Source organism: Pelobates fuscus, chromosome 8, assembly GCF_036172605.1.
Source record: "Pelobates fuscus isolate aPelFus1 chromosome 8, aPelFus1.pri, whole genome shotgun sequence".
NCBI classification, from domain to species: Eukaryota; Metazoa; Chordata; class Amphibia; order Anura; family Pelobatidae; genus Pelobates; species Pelobates fuscus.
This window is the reverse complement of record NC_086324.1, coordinates 30,252,328-30,276,623: the sequence shown is the minus strand read 5'-3', so window position 1 is coordinate 30,276,623 and position 24,296 is coordinate 30,252,328. Positions and strand designations below refer to the sequence as shown.

Below are 24,296 nucleotides of genomic sequence, written 5' to 3'. Positions count from 1 at the left end.
CAAACTGTCTTCAAGCACTTAAATGTATTTCCCATTACCCGAAGCCTGCCCTGTCTGCTGATGACATCAGATATGATGAAATTTACTTCCCTTATATCCCTCAAACACATCCGAATGATGTGAGCATCCATTACATACACATCATGGGGTAAAAGGATGGGACCATTGGGGTATCAGAGGATTCAGATGTGACAAACCCCTGTTAACCCGTTTAATAGCGCTTAACACAGTATATTCACTATGGGTTACATTGTTGACATACAATAATTGTGTTGGTTTATGTAGGAGTACAGTTATTAATTTCAACCACTCCTGTGCTTAGTGACTAATGGATTAACGCAGAAAATATTGCAACACTCATCACATAAATAAAAATAAGGCGCCTTTGGTAGAAAGTCAGAGGTATATACAAACAAGTAGACATTCCCAGGACCCTCAATTATCTCAGAGGGGAGTCTTACGAACACACAATTGCCATACTTTGCTTATGTTGCAATTAATATGATACATTGAAAAGTTGCCAAAATAAATAAAGGCAAAATGTCAAATTCTTCAAAATTAAAGAAATGATCAACATATAATAGGAATGCATAACTGTGTAATAAACAGGTTCTTGGCCTAAAATAATGTTAACAGTGCGGTAGAGGAGCAAAGAATTGTAGCACTTGATATGGGCCTGCGAACGATTCGCATTTCAGTGGCTGGAAACTAATAACAGCTTATGAAGGGATAACAGAGATAAATTCTCCATCGTGACTTCCTATCATTCAAAAGATCTCACAGCATGAAAGGAATGATACATAATCTTAAAAAGGAATGGAGAGAGGCTCCCAGATGGTTAGTAGAATCTTCGTTCCCCAACACAGCAATGGAATAGAAGGAAAATCTGAAGCGTTCTTTGAAGATTTTCACACAAACCTGATTTCTACCACATAGGAAGACGTAATTGCTAAAGAGTATATTCAGGAATAAGAAATAATTGAAGTGCTTCGTTTTTCTTATCCAGAATTAAGCACCTTGTAAAACTCAACAAAAGAGTCTTTTTCACTGATGAACCAACATGCCAGATTAGCCAATTATAACACCTAATTAAAAGAACTTAATCATCTTGCAATTGTAAAACCACTTAACACAGCATTAGCCTGAGTAAATCCCAGTATGAATTTCAGAGCAGAACTTCTGTCATTTGATTAAAAACACACTACTTCATTACGGTCCCGATCTTGATGCAATAACGCAAGTGGCACTTCCTATACTGACAGAAGTATATTTCACTCCGTTACAATTGACAAAATAAAGTGGAATAGAATGCTTGTTAAAAAAAAAAAAAAAAAAAAGAAATCAAAGGATGACGATAATTATTTCAACCTGTTTAGCTAATATTTTTTAAACCTTTAGTTTTTATTTGGAAAAAGAAATGTTAGGAAATGAAAAACACACTTATTAGACAAAAAATAATAATAATAATAATAATAATATATATATATATATATATATATATATATATATATATATATATATATATATATATATATATATATATATATATATATATATATATATATATATATATATATATATGTATGTAAAACATAACCGTAAAGAAATCTTGCAGCCTCACAATGGCGTGTCTTTCCCTGAATGGTACATAAGAGAAAACAATGGCACGGATAATGGATGAGTAGACAATGAAGGTAAAATAATAAGATTAAGAAATCAAGTTAAAAAAAAATGAAAAAATAAATATGTATTCAGTAGAAAATGGCACATTCTATCCTAAATAGCGTATATGAATGACAGTGGAATCAATTTTTAATATATGAATGTAGTAGCTTGTCTATTATCCAAGTTTTGCATCTTCATTACACAATCCACATGGCAGATAGGAAAAATCTGCTCTTTAAATGGGAGTAGTTTGGCCAGTTATCCAAACACAGAATCCTACCTTTTAATATAAGAAAACCTCTATTTTTATAATTAAGAAAGTAGACAAGAGAACTAAAAAAACTAAAAAAAAAAATAAAAACACTACTACTATCTCATGCAGCACATGTGGTCATCATGACTGTAAGGAAGTCCATAAGCCATGTGCCCCTGTTAGTATACTGAAAGTGACACATAAAAATGACTAAATCCTGTAAAAGTGCCCCTTTAAAATTCATATAAATTGTCTATGTTTTTAGGGCAGGTGAGTGGCCATTTAACCGCACAGGCAAGGCCCTCATTATAGTTGTGTGTCATTCATCATACGCTGTATTGCCTTGCTTGCAATTAGAGATGTCTGAATAGCAATTAAAGATGGCTAGGTCTCAAAGTATTTTTTTTGGATACTCCACAGCCCTCTCTCTCAGGACCAGCTGTGTTTGTCAGATCAGACAGCACAGAATAAATAGGAATAAGTACTTAAGTCCAATGTTTTTACCGTACTGTCAGCTCAACTTGTAACCCCGTTAAACATTCATTTTCTTATTTAAAAAAAAAAAAAAATTATAAAAAAATAAATATACCTTTTTTCTTGTATCCGTCAGCTGAGATAGACCAAAAACAGTTGCAACAGCACCTCCTCCAACAAGAAGCGTCCCTTTAACCACATTGCGAAATGCCATTCTTTCCTCTTCTAACAACCTAAATAAATAAGAAATAAAATACAGTCATTCCTTCTGTTTGGTAGAAAGAGAAAGAAAGCGTTGTTGGGAATTTTCATTCAATGTTAAACATACATACAGTCCTTGAGACATTTAACCCTTTCACTGCAATGCATTATTCACCTATCATTAAAATAATGCTTTAAAGGGAGTATTTTACTGGAAGTTTAATATTAATGTTAGAGTTTAATGCAATAACGGAATATCATTTTAAACAGAATTAAAGTTGTAACTGTAAAGAAGATTTTAAGCTTTTGTAATGAACATCCATTTTTGTTTGGTTCTTGCTACAGCAGTTTGTCAGTTATAAGTGTTGTCTTGTTTTTATATCTTGCTCTAAATAGTAGTTTACTGCTGCCAGTTAGGTAACAATCACCAGACAACACAGCCAAGAAGTCTAAATATTCATATTACTCCATCTTCACCTAGAAGTTAAAGGAACACTATAGGGTCAGGTGCAAAAACATGTATTCCTGACCCTATAGTGTTAAAACCACCATTGAGCCCCCCTGGCATCCTTTTGCCCCCCTAAATATAGCAAAATGTTACCTTTATTTCAGTTGCTGCTGCTGGCTCTCCACCTGATCTGCCTCCTTGGCTAACATCATCAGAAGTGGTGTTCTGAGCCAATCACAATGATTTCACATACGAAAGCATTGGATTGGCTGAGCTTTTCAAGGAAGCAGATCAGGGGCAGAGCCAGCACACACCAAACACAGCCCTGGCCAATCAGCATCTCCTCAAAGAGATACATTGATTCAATGCATCTCTACAGAGGAAAGTTCAGTGTCTCCATGCCGAGCACTGTCACAGGAGGCACCTCTAAAACCATAGCACCTCCCATAAATTCCTAGAAGGAATGTTAGAGGGAGGTGCTATATAGTCACAATTATTTATCAAACACAACAAACCATTTTTGTAATCGCAATAGAATACTAGAAAAGATGAAATGCATCACTTTGATATTTTAAATCGCATATCACACAGATAAGAACCCAGCCTAAATTAGTACAACGTTATCTTGCTATTTATTTTATGATATGAGTTTTTTTTTTTTACTTTTATATTCTATTTTATTATTATTATTGCACTAAAATATATGTGTGTCAGATTGCACTGATCATAAGGCTGTATCCTTTACGGCGTGATTCATTGCACATGGATTGTAAACCTCTAAGAAATACGTGTTGAAGTGTTTATCAAAATATGCGGTCAAGATATATTTATCTTTTTTATTGACAGCATATTTTGATAAACAATAAATATATAACAGACTCAAAAGAATCCATGTTTAAAATGGAATGAGACAAAAATGTGATTTGTGATTTGCATAGGCCCACCCAGAATCCTTTGCGGTAGTAACATCACTGCAAATGTGTGATTTCTGTGGGAAAAGCAAGTCTTATGGCTTGACTGGTGTGCAGATTTCTGTTTAACATTGTATTATATATATATATATATATATATATATTTTTTTTTTTTTGACAGCATATTTTGATAAACACTTCAACACATATTTCCTAGAGGTTTACAATCCATGTGCAATGAATCACGTTGTAAAGAATACAGCCTTATGATCAGTGCAATCTGAGACCACTGAATTGCAAGGGTAGCAGGTTCACTGGCGTAGTCTTAAGAGCCTATTCTAAGCATGCCATTTTCATAAGACATACTCTGCTGCCATGTGATACAAGTCTTGGTACACAGACAGACAGTCTTCTATTCATGTACGTGGTTTCTCTTACCACTGGAATAAGGAATTACTTCATATGTAAACCTCAAATTCCACTGAGTAAAGAGACTGTTGATGAAGCATGGGACAGGTTGATTTTTAAAAATAAGAAGATCCGTCCAAGAATTTAGAAAGAAAAAAAATGCTTTTGCCCAAATTAAAACATCTTCCTTGACACTTTTAGCTGACTGCTTCTGTGACGTCAAAGTGTATAGGTTTACAAATACACTTAGTGGATCCTTATTTTGACAGAACTTTGTGGTTTTTAGATTGGAAAATTCTGAATCACTTTCTTGAATATCAAGAAGAGCCGAGGAGTTCTAAGAACACAGGTCCCCTTCTCTGATCTAGAAAAACATTGACACATTTAACATCATAGTGATAGAGGTGAACAGAGTGACAGTGGAGATGTCTGACTCCTTCCTAAAGATATTCACTAAAAAGGCCTGCCGTCTTATCCATGGGAAAACATAAAGCAGTTCTGCATGTATACCAAGCAGAAAATATTTGATGGAGCAGTGATAATGAAACTGGGACATGTTATGATATTCCCTGTGTCCCTGTGATATTCCCTGTGTCCAAGCCTGGAAGGTCGCATTTTTGGAAGGACAGTCCTATATTTCAGATCCTGTCCCAAAGTCCTACTTTAGTTTCGAGGTGTCCTGTGTTCTTGTTATTGTCTCTTTCTGTGTCCCTGACCTCGGCTTGTTCCTGACCTTTCACTTTTATGTTAAAAAGGCCATTCTACCATCTCTGGGACTCAGTGGTGGCGGCTCGGACTGCCCCAGGGGGGCCGGAACGGGGGTACCTGACTGTGAGGATGCGTGAGCTATAGGAGAACTTTGTAGTAGACACCGGAGAGGCACTCCAGTGCCATCACCCCCCAAAACATTAAATAAACAACTAACAACGGATTACAGGGATGACTGGGACACTAAACGAACTGAACAACGACTCCATAGTATGACTCAATAGACCGACGAGGGGAAGGGAACATAACATACGCCCTGCGACACTCCAAGGCACCCCATCAGGCGTCTGACTGATGGACCTACGAAGGGGACAGACTCACCTAAACCACTCCTGTAACATAAGTAGCCACTGGAGGTTCTCCCCCAGGAGACCCTAGACTAGGACGAAGACTTGAGGGTTACACCCTTAGTGGTGCACTGAATGTGCTTGACAATCACACCCTCAATTGCTACACAATGCACTTAGCTCATCGATAAATACTCACATGTCCTCGACACTGCTCCCACGCAGGATTACGATGAGGCCCTCAGTCATGTATGTCGCATCTCGTTATGACTACAAATATGAACACTACCTTCCCTCCCGACTATTAGACTTAAAACCGGGCCACCTGAAGGTGCCACGGAATAGAGGCCCTAAGTTATCCCATTATTTAGCTTTCATTGAGAGGTTTTTGATGTTACTGGAATGGCATTAGCTTTTAACGATGCATCTAACTATATTTGTTCACTTGTCACTTTGCTAGAGTTGCCTACGCTTTATTGGCTAATGAACAACCATATGACGCTTGTTGCATACCAGATGATCAGAAGATAAAAATGCTTACTTTTGATGTTAAATTTCGAACTGACTTGCTGTATATACACTGTTGTGGTGTATGATGGTTTGTTTCTGTACTCACCTGTTCGTAATAATAAAGAATTTACAAAAAAAAAAAAGCCCATTCTAAGGTGCAGTAATACATTTCTTTGGTTTTGGTGTTCTTTTATTTTACTTAAATCTGCGTTTTAGGTCACACGTTTCGTGACCCACCCCTCAGTACCTCATGTCAGCAGTAATGCGAGTGTCGTTCTGGTAACAAGCCTAAGGACCCTGCCCAACCCGTCCCAATTCCCCTGAAGAGATTCTTGGGCGATATCCCATTGTACAGCCCTAGGGAATTTGTTGGCGATAAATAAAGAATTAAGTAAATAATAATATGTGTGTCTCTATCATTGAGCTGTTTCCTCTCCTGGCTGAGACTCACTGGAATGAGAAGACAAGAAGAGCACTATAGTATCGCTTTAAAAGGAGTAAAACAAAGTGGAGTCTAAAGAGGAAGGGGTGGGTTCTTAATCAGAAAGAGGTGCAGCCTTGACCGGTAGGGGTGGGGAAAAATTAGATTAGGGGGGTGCCCAGGTTTAGTCATGCCTATGGCAGCACCAAACCAAAATATACCACTGGACAGACTACACACTGACAGCACACTTTGAGGGAGAACAGAGGGAGAGAAACTCCGGATAGGGGCCAGTCTTCCTAATTAAAATGAGTTTGTGGGTCAGGTCAATTGCTTGTTATGAGGGAATAAAAGGTCAAAAAAGTAGCAAGTGAAAAAAATAGAACATGGAATGGCACAAAACATGTATTTAATTAAACTCCATAAATTCTGCAGGGACATAGAGTGAGCTGTCTGTGTGCATACGATCCCAGTTGGCTATTCAGTTGAGGCAGTTGTTTAAGTGGGATTAGAACACATTTACTCAAAACCAATATGAAACAGTAACAAGACATTATTTGTAGCCATTATTGCTCAAGGCGTTAAATGTGGTACTGAATGTAAAGGTCCACATCACTGCTTTTAAAGGGACTCTCCAGGCAGCCGAATTTACTCACCTGGTTCCAGCGCCGGGAGCCTCGTGAAGCCGCGGCCCCTATTTCGTCAAAATGACGAAATAGGTGGGCGCGAGCAGGGAGCAATCAGACGCTTCTATTTGGAAGCGTCATTGCTCCCTTGTGCGGCTTCGCTGCACAAGCTTACATACTTCAGAGGGCTGCATTCAGGGGCCCGCCCTCTGAAGTCCTGAGCGCACTACCGCGCATGCGCGTGGTGTGCGCGGCCGCGAGTTGAGCTGACAGCTCAGCTCGCGGTCTTTGCCCGCCCCCTTCCTCTGCTGACAGGCTGGAGAGAGAAGGCGCGCACACAGTGCCTTCTCTCTCCTGCACACGTCTGACGTATTTTAATATGTCTGACGTGTACAGGGCCTTTTTAGGGCCCTGCATGATAGGAAGTCCCTCTGGTGGCTGTCACTGGTGGCTGAGTGACGGCCACTGGAGGTATTCCTATCAATGTAAACACTGTATTTTCTCTGAATACAGTGTTTACATTAGATTGCCTGCAGGGAGCTATAGATCATACCTGAACAACTACATTAAGCTGTAGTTATTCAGGTGACTATAGTGTCCCTTTAAAATGACATTGGACATGGTGAAGAAGTGTCTAAATAAATAGTGGGCAAGCACTTTTGTGTTGTATTTGTTATGAGGTTATCTACATCTTTCAAATTATAAGTGAGCATCTAAACCAGTGGTTCCCAACCCAGTCCTCAAGTACCCCCTAACAGTTCAGGATTAATGGATTACCTAGTTATGTCTAATGTGTTTTTAGAAAGAAAAAAAAAACACCTTAGACACAACAGGATAATCCCTAAATCCTGGACTGGTAGGGTGCACTTGAGGACTGGGTTGGGATCTTAACGGATTCCAAGTTATTTATGTCAACCTTATAGCATTAAAAGGGTTTTATTTGCTAAAAAAAAAAAAACAATCAAAAACAAGATGATAAAATAATCACACAAAGCAACATGTCATTTTTCAGAGGGTTACCCACTGCTCCTATTTAAGCAATTCTTCATCTCACTTCAATGACATTAGCCGCATCGTGCAATCTGATAACAAAACTCACTATTTACTAATCAGACCCATTGGTTAAATAAGAAAGCAACATTTATTGGAATGTTTCAGGAACAGAACTTTTTTTCTTATCAGACCAGTTTTGTTTCTGTTCTAAAGATTTTACTCTTAACATTGAAACAAAGGATGGACAAACAAAAACAGCAAGTATTGGCAAATATTACATAAATGCCATAAGTACATTGCACTAAAGAGGATGAAATATGCAGAGGGGATTTGAGTAAGGTGAAAGACCCAAAACAAGGTATGACCTGCATTCGATTTCCATCATATACTATTAATAATGGGCAGTTAACACTAGCAATTTCACAGTTGCATGAATCAAAGCACAATATCTCCTGGAGCATCTACAACCTGCCAAGTTCAACCTGGAATCTATAAATGTGCTACAGCAGAGTATGCTGCTATAAACAATTAGTGGGTTCTCAACGTGGCTGGCCTTGACCAAATTTATTTTTATTTTTTTAATAGTTTTTTTAAATTGTTCTAATTGCAGTTTTTTTTGTCTTCCAAGATATTACATAGTTACATAGTTACATAGCTGAAAAGAGACTTGCGTCCATCAAGTTCAGCCATCCTCACATTAGTTTTTTTGCGGTTGATCCAAAAGAAGGCAAAAAAAAAAAACCCAGTTTGAAGCACTTCCAATTTTGCAACAAACTTGGAAAAAAATTCCTTCTTGATTCCAGAATTGCAGTCAGATTTATCCTTGGATCAAGAAGCTATTACCCTACATTGAAAAATTATATCATTGAATATTCTGTTTTTGCAAGTATGCATCTAGTTGCTGTTTGAACATCTATATGGACTCTGATAAAACCACTTCTTCAGGGAGAGAATTCCACAACCTTTTCTTTGCCTTAGACAAGATCTTCTTTCTTCCAGTCTAAACGTATGACCTAGTGTCCTATGTAAAGTCTGATTTGTGAATAGATTTCCTTACAATGGTTTGTATTGGCCCCAAATATATTTGTATAATGTTATAATATCCCCTCTCAGGCGACGTTTTTCTAAACTAAAGAGGTTTACATTTGTTAACCTATGATTCAGTGCACATAAACTAGCATGTGTTCAGCTATCTAAACTGGTAAACTCAAGAAATAGAAACTACAACTAAATTATGTCATTCAATGGAACAATTGTATTTACACAAAATCTCCTTAACCCCTTAAGGACCAAACTTCTGGAATAAAAGGGAATCATGACGTGTCACACACGTCATGTGTCCTTAAGGGGTTAAATGCAATCACTAATATTCAAAAAGAACATGAGAAAATGACATTCCACTGCCAAAATCTCAAAAGTTTTAAGGTTAAATTGCCAAACTGGGACAATTCTCCAAGTCCACTGAGCTTTTAGTTTTAGCTACACAGGCCTTAAATTTGAAATTCACTTTTAATTCACTTTGAATTCGCACTTTAATAAATGTGTAAGTGTCAGATAAAAACTTTGTATCTCTGCATCATACAATATTTTTGTTAAATGTTTTACATGGTGAAAGCATAGAATAATATCACTTACTAAGCACATTAACCCCTTAAGTACACATGACATGTGTTACATGTCATGATTCCCTTTTATTCCAGAAGTTTGGTCCTTAAGGGGTTAAAAACAATGGTAAACATGCATCTGAACGCTGGGGTTTCAAATCCAAAATATACAAAGAGCCCTGATGGTGACCCCTGATGGCTACTTGCAGTACGGTGGGCTGGGGGTGCAGGGGAAGGTAAGATTTATTTATGTGAAGCAGTCGCCACCATCTTTACTCAGTGGATCCTCTTCAACTGCCACAAGTCCATGTCATGCGCGAGAGTACAACACTAATATCTATGGAGGATCCTGCGAGATCCCAAGAGAACCTGTAAAAAAAGCCTTTTTTCCCCTCACAGCACACACTATTGACAGCTGGGGGCAATGAATACACCTGAAATGTTGAGCCTTGCTGAGAGGATTTTAATTCTCTAATTGTAGAATGTCATAAAATGAATGTAATCAGTGTATCTGCAACTATAGTTGCATACAGTGTGAGTATTAATCTTCTAATATTATACTGTAGGGCTTAATAAAATAAAGCATATTGTTAATGATCAATGTGTTGTATGTACAGGAATATGGAATTCCTATTGCCCAAAGCCCGGGGACACACAGTTCCGGGCGCAGGGCAGGCAGTTTTAGTCTTCCTTTAGCCCTGCCACAGGCAAGCGGCAGGGGAACTACAGGTAGCATGTGGTCTCGCATTCTGAGGGTCGGACAGAGTGCCTGAAATGCTCTTATTTCGACCAAGCGGCTATCATTTCTGATGTCCAGCCTCCAACTCCACTTCTTGCCCGAGGCATGTCTGCTCCAATTTCTGCTAAATCTCCACACCCCTGATGTATCAATACAGTGGGACCTCAGTTTACAAACGCCTCGGTTAACATAATTTTCGGTTTACAAATGCAAATAATGCCTCGGTTTAAAAAATGTTTGTTTCGCAATACAAAGCAAGTTTCCCTAGGATGCATTGCACCTGGGAGGTTTATAGCACCGCCCCCTCCATGCCGGAACCTGTGGGTAGCACGTGGCGTAGAGTGTGGAGGTGTTGGAGCGGCTTTTGCATCGAGTTTTTGAGCCATTCTGGAAAATGTTTTCAGTTGTTTAGGGACTTTTTGGTGCATTTCTCAAGCTGTGGAAAGGTAGGGAGCTGAGCTTTGTCGTTTGCGTGCCTTTTACTGTGTGTTCTGCATTGTGGGTTGGTTTCCATGTTAGCTCATTTTGACTTTTTTCTGACCTCCAGAACGGATTAATTGGTTTTCAATGCATTCCTATGGGACACCGCGTTTCGGTTTACAAATTTTTCGCAATAAGAAACGTCCCGGAGAACACATTACATTCGTAAACCGAGGTCCCACTGTACATTCATTTTATATTAATAGGCATATGCAGAGTTTCAGTTTTGTTTAGTTATTCTTGTTTTTATGTGAGGTGAAGAAACCTTCATCTTTGGAATTACATGTAATACGTTTCCTAGCACAATATATCCAGGAAATTAACAGCACAAAAAAATAGGTGTTTGAACTGTGGATGTTTATCATGACTTTTTAAACATAGCAATTGGAGGAGAAATTAGGATACACCAAAGAGACACAATTTTAGATCCTATCACAGCTGCTACACTTCATCTTTAGCAAGCATGACCTTTCTACCTAGAATAGTCTGGTATCTGCCACCATTTGAACTCTGTATCTTTTTAGTAGATGTCAGGGTATTGGGTACCATGGCAGTAATACAAGAGGAGCAGTCTCTTACTTCAGAAATGTAGAGGGCAGGGTCATGGCCCACAGTTCACCAAGATCCATATATCATTAAAGGAACACACTAGTAAAAGGACGGTGAATATAACTTTTTTTCCTTAAAACCTAAAAACAAATAAATACATTTTTTCCACTTTCTATCAAAGGTAACTTCTGTCCTTACTGTCACGGAACGTATACCCATACAAGTAGGAAATGGGAAGCTTAACAGGAGAAACAGAGATAGATGTTTTACCAAGACTTAGAGTGGCCGTACAGAATGTAATAAACAATGTGAGAAAAAGTCTGCTAAATAGCCAAAGTCAGAAATACAGAGTCGTAAAACGTGACAAGAAGGGTCAGGAACACAGAGATATTCAAAATTCCTATAAACTAGCCACGGTCAATACCAGAATATACACAGAAGGACCGCACTAACCGAGAACCAAGGTAGAAACCACAAAAGGTCAAAATAGGGTTACTTAGGCTCTAATTGTTCCACGTCACCCCTGCAACCCAAAAAAGTGTGGAAATTAGGTTGCCTGTGTGATGTGAACAACTCCGTACTGGATGTGACATTCCCCGAACTTTCGGCAATTAAGGACGTGTTCTTAGAGCAGGCAGCATGCGTATTGCTATACAGAAGAAGGACGTGTGACCAAATGGCGCATTCAACGCCTGGGATCTGCGAGGTGAAGTATAGTTGAACATACATATTCGCATCACTATCAAATCTGGATTTCAAAGTGATCCCTAATAAAAAAAAAAAAAAAAACTACAAATCGGTGGGTAAAGGAACTTTTGAATTACATTGCTTTACCCCTTAAGGACACATGACATGTGTGACATGTCATGATTCCCTTTTATTCCAGAAGTTTGGTCCTTAAGGGGTTAAATTACATTTTGGCTCCATGAGCCTTTATTTTAAAGGCGAATAAATTCCTCTTCTTGGTTTCACATGGTAAAGTGAAGAAACCATGATTTGTTTCATTTTTAGTTTCTATTAAGTCATTTGAAAAAACTTTGAAAATGTTGGTACAACTTTTACACTGTCTCATCCTATCTTTGTATTCATACTATACACAAACAGTAGAAATCCCTTTTTTCTACACTATATATACACATGATGAAGACGTGTCCAATATAGCTTTATTATCCAGTATATCCAAAAGTTAAATAGACCCCAAAAGAACACCTGGAGAGCTGTGGCTCTCCGACAAACATCTCCTGTCCAACCTCTTAAGGATCAACGTATTGCCACTTGCCACTGTCACAAGCAGAATCGAAGTCACCAAAGAATAGAAGCCAAAAACAAGGAAACAGTTCTCACTCTAAATCTTTTAATGAATGAGATAAAATACTCTTTTTAAGTTCAGTGTCCATTACTAAACTTTGGTAGTCAACATAACAAAACGTAACCATAACCTGCTTAAAGGACAATTGTCACATCAAAATATTTTAAATAAAATAATTTCATCAAAGTATTAAAAGGAAGTAAATGAAAATAAATAAATCAATCTCATTCCAACCTTTAGTATATCACAGGAAGGACGATAGTGCCACCTCAAAAACCGACCTTGTGTATTGCCTGCCCTGCTTTTGTACAGTGAGTGAATCAGGCAAGACCATAAAGATTAACTGTCAGTTTTCAAAACGGAAGGATCCTGTGATATACTATAAGTATATAAGGTAGGGATACGTTATCTCTTTTTTTTTTTTTTTACATACACTTAAAAGAACACTAAAGAACCCTATAGTGTTAAAACTACCATCTAGCCCCACTGCCTCCCTAAATATAGTAAAATCCTACCTTTATTCCAGTCTGCTGGTGCTGGCTCTGCCCCGATCTGTCTCCTTGACTGACATCATCAGAAGTGGTGATCTATACCACCATAGGAAAGCATTGGATTGACTGAGATGGTCAAGGAGGCAGCTTAGGGGAAGAGCCAGCACAAGGTAAACACCGCCCTGGCCAATCAACATCCCCTCATAGAAATGCATTGAATCAATGCATCTCTATGAGGAAAGTTCAGTGTCTGCATGCCGCGGGTTGAGACACTGAATGTCGGTCGCACTGTGCAACACTGCACCAGGAAGCACCTCCAGTAGCTGAGGAGTGGCCACTGGAGGTGCCTCTAGGCTGTAATATCAACACTACTTTTTCTCTGAAAAGACAGTGTTTACTGAAAAAAAGCCTGAAGGTAATGATTGTACTGACCAGAACAAATACAATAAAATGTAGTTGTTCTGGTGACTATAGTGCTCCTTTAATTTAAATAATGTGTATATATATATATATATACACACACACACACCGTATAGAAAAAAGCCAGCACTCAAGGACTTTACAGTTTATAAAAAGTAAAAACCTTTTATTCCAACTTGTCTGAAGGTCGACGTTTCAGTCCACCGTTGTGGACTTTCATCAGGTCCTGATGAAAGTCCACAACGGTGGACTGAAACGTCGACCTTCAGACAAGTTGGAATAAAAGGTTTTTACTTTTTATAAACTGTAAAGTCCTTGAGTGCTGGCTTTTTTCTATACGGTATACATTTGTGCAGCCTAGCACCGGGCAGACACTTGAGGATAGCTGGAGTGCAATTCCTATCAATTTTTGTATGTATATATATATATATATATATATATATATATATATATATATATATATATATATATATATTATATTTCTTTTTAATACTTGATGAAAGGATTATTACATTGAAAGTATTTTTTAGGTGACATTTGTCCTTTGTCCATAACTTTGCTCCACCAAGGGTATAAATGAGTGTTGATGATCACAACATAAACTTACTCAGTTAATTGATCCGCTGAAGGAAGGTTGAGACTGCATTCCAAAGGACACTAAACTAAAAGTTCACCAGCTGGTGATAACTAGTGACAACCAGTGGCAGCACGCACTGTAAATAGAAGGTTTAAAATACACAGACATGGGAACATTCTAGGGTAGATTTTTACCAACTATATTCAGGGTATTGAGAAGAAGCCCACTGATCAATACAGCCATGTCATCACATTTATACATACATTTACTAAGAATTTGGCTGTTACAATGTATAATGGATTAGATGTGTTTTTTCTATGTAGCAATATCACATAATCTTTAAACTTTCATCATTTCAAATTTAGCAATCTCCAGGTTGTTGCAAGGTTACCCTATCAACACACCTGACCAACCAGGAAAGAGGCCTACATATTATTATATGTTTGCATCCTCATTCAGCCAGCCTTTATTTGTTTTTTTTAATTTTCTAAATAAGACTACTGGTCCTGAAAACGGCAAAATAAAATATTGAATTAAGTCATGCTGTGCAAATACCCTCCAATTGTGATGTATGGGTAATCATTGAAGGCTTTCACCTTAAACTAACATCATATAGTTATAGCAAATCCAACAGCACTTACAGAAAACCCTTCATACAATCGAAGATTATGCAATGAATCCTGAGTCATACTTCCTTAGAACAAAGCACGTGTACTTAGCGTGTCTGCTGCATGTTCACCTTAATAATTCAGTTATTTATTAACAAATCACTGTTAACAAGTTTATTAAACATACACATAAATCCACAATAATGTACAATAAAAGGGAGTACAGGAAGTGTATAAGTTAGTGATTTAAAAAGTAGTATATGAAGTGATGTGAGTTTAACGACTGTAAATTAAGACAGAAAACTCGCACTGCAGACCTTAGTGCAGTATAAGAGAGCCACCCAATAAATAGTGTGTATAATAATTAAAATCACTTATTAACCACTGTAGAAGCTTAGCAGCTTCCTGTGAGGTACTAGAGTTGTAGAAGTTTGTGTTTCCTCCTGTTGTAACTGCCATTGTATTTGCTAGTTGTAAAAAGACAATGTGAAAGTAAGGGTTTAATATTTAATACAATGACCGCTGACAACAAAAAACTATCTCAGGGCCCCTAAACATCTACATAGCAGCACTTGGTATTACAGCACCACGTGGTCCCTTAAGTTTGTCTACAATGGTATCTTATACTGAGTTTACTTATTTCTTCTGCAGAATTGCACACCCCAATCATTCGTAAATACCTGCAATATTTCAGCATATATTCATTACATCTACTATTTGAAAATAGTTTACATCCTTGTGCCTACTGCAATAGTTTCTTTAAAGCAGAAATCACTTGGGATGTAGAATTGACTTTCTTTTGTGTGGCTGCATGACTACAACAAACCAGACACAATAGGGTGTTATGTATAAAGAGTTACCCTTGGGGCAAAGAGTGGTGCAGTCACCATGGAAACCAAAGTAATGTTCATGAGGCTTGCCCCATTTTTAGAACTTTAGCAAATAATTATTCTTTACTTCTAAATACTGACAACAGTTTCACAAGTATATAGTGTGTGTATGGCACTAGAGGCAGAAACTAAGACTGAATATATTTCTATTTAATGCAGTCTTGGCATCAAATTAAAAGCAATTCATTACAGCAGGGTTTTAGCCATCAAGGGTACATGTATACCTTACAAATTATCTTTAAAAAGATTCAATCATTTATACACTGAACCATAAGAACATATACTCACCAGCAAATCACACTTTATACAATATAGATCAGAAAAACCTCAGGGCTATTCAGGGCTGAGGGCTGTTGATCCCCAGCAGCAAAAACACCATGCAGCAATCCTCAGCACCAAGATCTGGGCAGCACACTGTCAGCATCCACTGGCCACCTGTTCATTTCAGCCTGGAATGGACAGGAGACATGAGTGTCACAAAAAAAGCCCATCACCCAAACACGGAAGTAAAACAAGCAGAGTGTTTAACTGATGGCACTGTCAGCCAATAGTAAGGCACACTATCGGCCAATAGTAAAACAGAATGTTCAGCACTCAATGTTGCAACATAACGTTCTGAGTCCCAGTCTGCCTGAGGCATAGTTTGTGCCAGTCAGTCAGGCAGAGTTCTGAGTACAGTGATCGTTAAATGGGTGCAGGAAGGAAGTGTGATATCCAGAGAGTTCATGTATAGAAATTCTGCCAAAAAATTATATATATATTAAATAAATGGCAGGCATATAAACAAAATATACCAGAGAGAAATCTTTGATTATTTGGGTCACTGTACTGTACTGACACTTTACAACAATTGAATTATTAAATTCAATTATTTAAAAAAAAAAAAATATTATATAAATTAAAAATTTATTTACTTAACAAGTGTTTGCTTGAGGACACCAATATTTTAGAAAGAATGAACTTGGTGGACGCATGTCTTTCCAGCTATGTAAGTAATATGGCAAAAAGATAATGACATTTGTGAGTTTATAGGACCACTATAGGCACCCAGACCACTTCAGCTCAATGAAGTGGTCTGGGTGCCAGGTCCCCCAGTTTCTGAGAAACTGCTATGTTTACATTGCAGGGTTAATCCCGCCTCTAGTGGCTGTCTTCTAGAGGCGCTTCCGTGACGCTCAAGCGAAAATCGGAGCTGACGTCAGAGTGGGGGGAGAGGTCACCGGCGTAGAGGGATCCCGCCGCTGGAGTAAGGTAAGTGGCTGAAGGGGTTTTAACCATATAGTGTCAGGAAAATGAGTTTGTATGCCTGGCACTATAGTGGTCCTTTAAATATTCAGTGATTGAAAAATCCTTAGTTCAGATAAGTTTGAGATTTTATTACAATTTTACTAATTTGGTCCATTGTTTCAGTCAACTGATCACAGCTCACTAACTAAATCCCTTAAATGTAAATTCTTATTTTACTGTTATGTGTATTCTAACAATTTTATTGAATAACCTAGTTTGTTTGTTTTTAATCATAATGAATTTTGCTCTGTAAGATCACTTTTCTTCCCCAAATCTACCAAACTGCAACATGAAAATTTTACTCCATTTTGTTTTTTTGAGTAGTAGTCAACTATGAATGTTCGCCAGTAAAAAACATCAACTCCCAGAAACCATTTCTGTGCCCTAAGGTGGTGCTTGTGGGGTATGCATTGCAGTGTTGTACAAAGCAGTATTGGTTGAGCATTTCCTGTTTGTGAGATCTCGCTGCAGACGGTGCAAATACAGGGTTTGTGTAGCAAATGCTAGGACTCCAAGTGTGAGTATCTTTTTGTTTTCCGTTATTTTTAATTTATGGTTTGGCTCATAGATCTTGCTTTTTGAATTAAAGCTAGGTTATATTTTAAGATATAACAAAAGATGACAATGCCACACTTATTAAACCAAATATATTTGTTGGAACAACTACTGCATTTACAAAGTATGCCATTTTTTCGCAGGTGATAACAGGGGGTACCTAATTAGAAATGCATAGTAGGGCTCTAAACTTATTAAATTTAAAAGGATCTTTAAAAGGATTGGAGTCACCCTTTAAAAGAGCAGTTTGATGTTACAAATACAATCCTGTATTTCTGATGTTAGTTGTAATCCTGGCTTGTTAGAATTACAGGACCATAGTGAAGTCCTACTTAAAGGACCACTATAGGCACCCAGACCACTTCATCTTCATGAAGTGGTCTGGGTGCCAGGTCCATCTTGGATTAACCCTTTCTGCTGTAAACATAGCAGTTTCAGAGAAACTGCTATGTTTACAAATGGGTTAATTCAGCCTCTAGTGGCTGTCTCATTGACAGCCGCTAGAGGCGCTTCCGCGATTCTCACTGTGATTTTCACAGTGAGAAGAAGCCAGCGTCCATAGGAAAGCATTGAGAATGCTTTCCTATGGACTGGCTGAATGCGCGCGTGGCTCCTGCCGCGCATGCGCATTCAGCCGATGACGGGGAAAGGAGGAAGAGAGTCCCCAGCGCCGAGGGAGTCCGGCGATGGAAAAAAGGTAAGGGATTAACCCCTTCCTCACCCTAGATCCCGGCGGAAGGGGGGCCCAGAGGGTGATGGGGACCCAAGGACCCTTTAGAGCCAGGAAAACGAGTATGTTTTCCTGGCACTATAGTGGTCCTTTAAGTTTAGCCATTCACTGATCTCATCATGGTCACCAAATGTGAACACTGCCTTTTCACAGGAGAGACTGTAGGGACAGGGCACTTTACATCAAAACTACTACATTAAGCTTTAGCAGTTCTGGTGCTTACAGTGTCCCTTTAAAAATGCTCTACTAATTATACGGCGAATTGTAGGGAATTTAGCATTTTATACCAAAATTGTTTAATTAGAGAAATTCTCAGAATTAAAGGACCACTATAGTGCCAGGAAAACATACTCGTTTTCCTGGCACTATAGTGCCCTGGGGGTGCCCCAACCCTCAGGGTCCCCCTCCCACCGGGCTGGATGGAGAGGAAGGGGTTAAACTTACCTCTTTCTCCAGTGCCGGGCGGGGAGCTCTCCTCCTCCTCTCCGCCTCCTCTCCTCCTCTTCGGCTGAATGCGCATGCGCGGCAAGAGCCGCGCGCATTCAACCAGTCCATAGGAAAGCATTTACAATTTTCACAGTGTGAAGCACGCAAGCGCCTCTAGCGGCTGTCAGTGAGACAGCCACTAGAGGCTGGATTAACCCAAATATAAACATAGCAGTTTCTCTGAAACTGCTATGTTTATAGAAAAAAGGGTTAACCCTTGATGGACCAGGCACCCAGACCACTTCATTAAGCTGAAGTGGTCTGGGTGCCTATAGTGGTCCTTTAACTGTTTTTCACCTGAGCTATTCTGATCTAAACTTTGAAATCCCCTTGTTTAAGGAACACTATAGGGTCAGGAAAACAAACATATATTCGTGACCCCATGTTGTTAAAAACACCATCTAGCCACCCTTGTCCCCCTAAATATAGTAAAACCTTACATTTTATTCCAGTCTGCTGCTGCAGGCTCTGCCCCTGATCTGCCCCCTTGGCTGACATCATCAGAAGTGTTATTCAAAGCCAATCACAATGCTTTCTTCTATAACAAGACAAATGATACAGCATAATATTAAAATATAACTTATCCTAAATAAGCATACATAATGATGAAGAGTGAGACTTTATCTGAAATATAGCTAGTGCCAATATAAAAGTATATAAACAAGTAATTTTATATTTGAGAGGATGAGCTGAACTTTGTTACTGTTAGTTTGTTGTAACAAGTGTTATATAAGTCATAAAGCTCCGATTATCTGTTAAGCAATATGTTTTGCACAAATTAATATAACTTTTGAAAAAATGGTCTAATAATTCTTCTTGACAGGATGGAGAATTCTGTTTATAAATAAAGTATGACTTCTGTTGATTGTAGTGGTTATTGTACTATACTAAAAAAACAGGACTCTGCCAGGCACACAAAGCCCATCTCCTCTATAGTTCCACTGAAAAGGCAAAAATTACTCTTCTACATTACATTGCAAATCCATTAAAGTTTGGATGGCAGTGATATGCCAGGAACAATTGGGTGAGTCAAAGGGATACTCCACTGCCCAAATACAAAATGAAAACTAGCATGCATTTAATTATGTATTTTTTCATTGGGGTTATATCTAAAAACAGCTTGCAAAAACTGCATATCTCTTACCTGCTGCCTTTGCTAGCCCTCCTCTTATAACCCCGCCCAGACTTTGTCTTGCTGTCCAATCACAGACTCCCCAAGGCAGCTCAAGGAGAAGTTCTTTCTAAGGCAGGTGCTCTGGGCAATTGCTGCCTCTTGAGGTTAGCTCCCCTGAGTTAAACTACCAGGAAGTAACAGGACCATTTGTCTGCTTGAAAGCCAGCGGGTGTAACCAGGTTAATAAAAGTGTAAATTTCTACTGAAATCTGCACTGTTTAAAAAAAAAAAAAAATGAATAAAGAAGACACACTCTTCACACATAAAGATTTTCAAAAAACTAAAGTGCTTTAGGGGTCTGGCGTGACCATTTAGCTAACCATTCTTAGCCTATAATTGCTTTCTCTGGCTCTGTCTGGGTCAAGGAGGTTTGAATTAGTGGCATTAACCACATGGGTACTTTATTAAAATGGGTCCTCTAAAATAAATAGCCACTAATAGGAATAGCTGCAATAAAACAGTTGACAGTGACAAAAATACAATATTAAAAGTTACTATTTAGAGGCTCCAATCAATATAGACTAATTAACAAAATTAAGTGGTTTTTTTTGTTTTGTTTTTTAAGTATCCTAAAACACTGTAGTGTTACATCACTGCACTAATACTATAATTAAAAACACAATCAGTACTAAAGTATACGTAGCATTATCAAAAGCATGAAACCTGTACATCAAAACTAAATCTGCCAACCCCCCCACTCTAAACGTGAACTCACAAATAGCAGCATCCAAATAAAACGGATAATAAATCCCAGAGGGACCAAGAGTCCAATGTCCGAGCATGTGTGACTGAGCCATGTTGGTACCTGGTGTAGTGTCCCACACAGTATGATATAAAATACACTTGCGGTGAGTCTTTTTAATTCCAGTTGGAAAAAACTATGTAAAATAATCCAGTGGACGTGTGCATTAAACCGAGCGTGACAATAAGTGATAGCAAGGTCCACAGTTCCACGCTTCAAAGCTCAGTGGTACAAGATTTTACGTTACTACGTGACACTATGGGACACATGTCAACACCTTTAGTCTAAAAGACTCTGTCGAGACGTGATATCCAACCAGTGCTAGGCCGGTGATTTAAACGGCTCTAAGTGAGTGGAAATGGAGTGTGTAGATAGAAAGAGGGATTCAAAATGGAATGCCTGAACCACATGGGTCACAATAAAATTATTTTTTAATTAAAAGAACTCTTTCTGAAGGAGCATTGTTGCTCCTAAAAAAGAGCATTTAAACTGAAGCAAGCCAATCACAGATTGAGCACTCACAAGATAATGTCAGACACGGACTATGAGCTGCAAACATTTCAGTCACTTTTAATAAAACAACTGTTAAAGAAACACCATAGCGTTAGGAATACAAACATGTATTCTTAACGTTATAGTGTCCTGAGACCTATCTAGGTGTTTCTAACCTCCGTAAAAGGTTAGTACTACTAACCTTCCAGCCCTCACCACACTGCTGTTCTCGCTGCCGCTCCCCCTCCCCCTCCATGGGAAGAACTAGGAGGGTCATGGCCATGTGCAGCAAAATGCAGAACTGTGACAATCAAACGCTCCTCTAAGACATTCCTCCCAACATTTCATATGGACAAAGAGAGACACTTTAACTTTAGGGGTGTGCCTGTGGGTGTGGCCAGAGGCGGGGCTGTTCTGAGAAATTTGAAATTTCTCTTGAACAATTTATGCAACTAAAATGTAATCCAGAACAAGAACAATGTATCTTATTCACACAGACTGATTTCTAAACACATTTATTGTAATTTAAAAACACAGCACTGTGAGTATTATTGCTGTGGAGCTCTGTCATACACTCAGACACACCAACAATGCAGAGCTCCTAGAAAAGAGGGGTATTAGGATAGAAAAGAGGGACAGAGGGAACCAGGCCCAATACAGGGAGTGTCCTTCCTAAATAGGGACACTTGGCAGATATGCTAACAGCTGCGTTTGATCTATAACTAAGTTTTACTTTGATAAGATGAAGCAGTCCATTTGCCTTCGCATTATGTCATCTGAATCAAAGTGTAAACAGTATGGATGAAATTAAAATTAGAAGGAATTGTCATCTGCGGGCTATAGACCTGAAACATTACGAGAGAAGTGTTTTGCATATTTATGGGGTTAATAATTAATTACACAATTTATGTCGCAACTACTTTGTCGCAACTACTTTGTCACAGGTACAGCTTGATATAATTATGTTCATTTTACGTTTTTTTTTTTCACTTTGTAATTATTTTGAGAAATCATTACAAGTGTCACTTCTGATTTTTACATATTCTGGCTGCTTATTCCAGGGTCCTAAAAAGGAAGTGGATGAGTTTTGCCAGTGAGTTTATTTACGATGAATATTTGTATTTGTATACTTTGTATGTTGTGAGGAAGGTATCCTGGGTTGTCCCAAATCCCTGAATATATTGAATAAATATAAGTAATCTTGTATATATTGAATAGATATAAATAAATAAACATTGATAAGGATTTCAGCCAGTTGAAGTGACCTGGCACAGGACTTCTGTGTTATTTGAAGAAAAAGCATTTAACTCTACAAAAAACTTCTGCAGATCAAAGTTAAAGTACTTTCAATCTCACAATTGCAAATTAAAATGATGTTTAACTTTAAATAGAAACAATAAGAATATGTAAGGATCGATTATTTAAAGTCAATGCATTGCCATATATCTCTCAAAGCATTCTATACTTTACGTGCTGCCGAGAGTGCTGGATGGATGGTAATCATGTGTTAAGGATGACAAACCATGACTATTTTTCTGCGCCAAAGAAGTGAACAGAGGTTCTATCTCAAGCTTTCAGTTACTTACCTTGCAATAAAGTTCCAAACACCCTACAGAGCCATGCCACTGGATGCTCTCCACCAAGATATAATTAGTAAAGTAGCATGGCCCAAACATTTGACACTGTCAGAGACACGTAATTGAGTGTCCTTAATGTAACAAAGTAGCATGGCAAACTGAGAATTATGGAATATACCTTCCACGGCAACATTACAGCAGATATCCCTAACCCTAGGGCAGGACTAGGCAACCTTGGGCACTCCAGATGTAGTGGATCACGTCTCCCCTGATGCTTTGCCACCATTATGACTGTAAGAGCGTTGTTGTAGATGTAGTCCATAACAACTAAAGTGATGGAGGTTGCCTAGCCCTGCCCTATGTCCACCTAAACCCTAAAAAAGCCCCTCTAAAATTATTTTAACACTAAGTCCCACTAAACCAACGGTGTGTGGTACACGGGAGTATTCCACAACATTACAGCATAGGGTACAGACGTGATTGGCACAATAATGATCCACATTCTTTTCAACATGGTGACATTATTGTATCTCCTAAACACACTGCAACATTCTTAACCTGACTTTTCAAGATTTATAAAGTGAATTAATTTCAAATCTTTATGCTTCATCGGGAGCCTAGTGTAGTTTTGTATTCTGCTGTGAACTCTGTCTCTTCTAAGATTGCATGGGATGCGCACAGGATTGATCCATAACACAAGACCTCTTCAAGATCTGGTTTTGTCTGCTGCTTGTAAACACCAAGTGTCACTCATGGCTTTGATGGACAGCTCCAATTATCTTGCCAAATATTTGTACTTCTGACACACGTGGAGTAGGATCATAGAGTATGCATGTTACTGCTCTTACTTCCTAAAGATTATTTTAACAAATGTCTCACCAGTGCCCATCATTTTATTTTTTTACTATTTATTCCACATTCAGCGCTTTTTCTTCTCCTTTCCCACCAGCTCTTTCCTTATCTACCCCTTCAGACTTGATGTGCCATTCTCTCTTCATCCAACGTTCTGACTTCAACCTATTTTACCCTTAGTCTCTCCCTTGCCCTCTCCCTGTCTTTCAATACCCCTTTCTACCCATATCTTCTTCACCCTATACCCCTCGCTGCCATGCTCTAAGCTCTTTTCATTCTGTCTTAATCCATTGGCAATGTGCCTGGTTTTCACCCACTATATCTCCTTTTTTTCGTTTTGCTTTCCATCCTTATCACCCAGCCTATTATTTGTCTCTCTAATCTAATCTAATCTAATCTATTTTTGTGTTGCACAGCTAAACCTTTTTTCCCATTGCTGGGCTGAACCTGGTGATTTCGAGAGATACACAATTCCTTACAATTCCCTTGGGATTAAACAGGATATCAAAGACCCTTTAGCGTCCAGTAACTTGAAGTGAACATGATTTAGTCTAAAAAGCATTTTCCTGTGTCTCACACAAGCTATATATTTCTCCAATTAGAGCAGGACAAATATCACTGCTGGGTGATTCAAGTTATAATGACAACATCTAATAATATGCCCCCAAGGGTGTCAAAGGCCAATAAGATCAATAATATATTATCTTGTATTTTGTATACAACAAACAGAGGTATGTCTGCCTCATATACTGAGTTATATTCCGTCTTC

The 24,296-nt window shown here is 38.4% G+C and overlaps 1 protein-coding gene across 2 annotated transcripts in view; it reads right to left on the bottom strand.

The window, feature by feature from the left end:
• Positions 1-16,116, bottom strand: part of GPD2 (glycerol-3-phosphate dehydrogenase 2) — a 230,804-nt gene extending 214,688 nt beyond the window's left edge. For both annotated transcript variants that reach the window (XM_063429620.1, XM_063429621.1), the window contains exons 1-2: positions 15,921-16,116; positions 2,508-2,625 (exon numbers count right to left, since the gene is read on the bottom strand). In XM_063429620.1, the coding sequence (XP_063285690.1) occupies positions 2,508-2,606 (99 nt within the window). In that variant the 5' untranslated portion in view covers positions 2,607-2,625; positions 15,921-16,116. The remainder of the gene's footprint in view (positions 1-2,507; positions 2,626-15,920) is intronic.
• Positions 16,117-24,296: the final 8,180 nt, after the last annotated feature.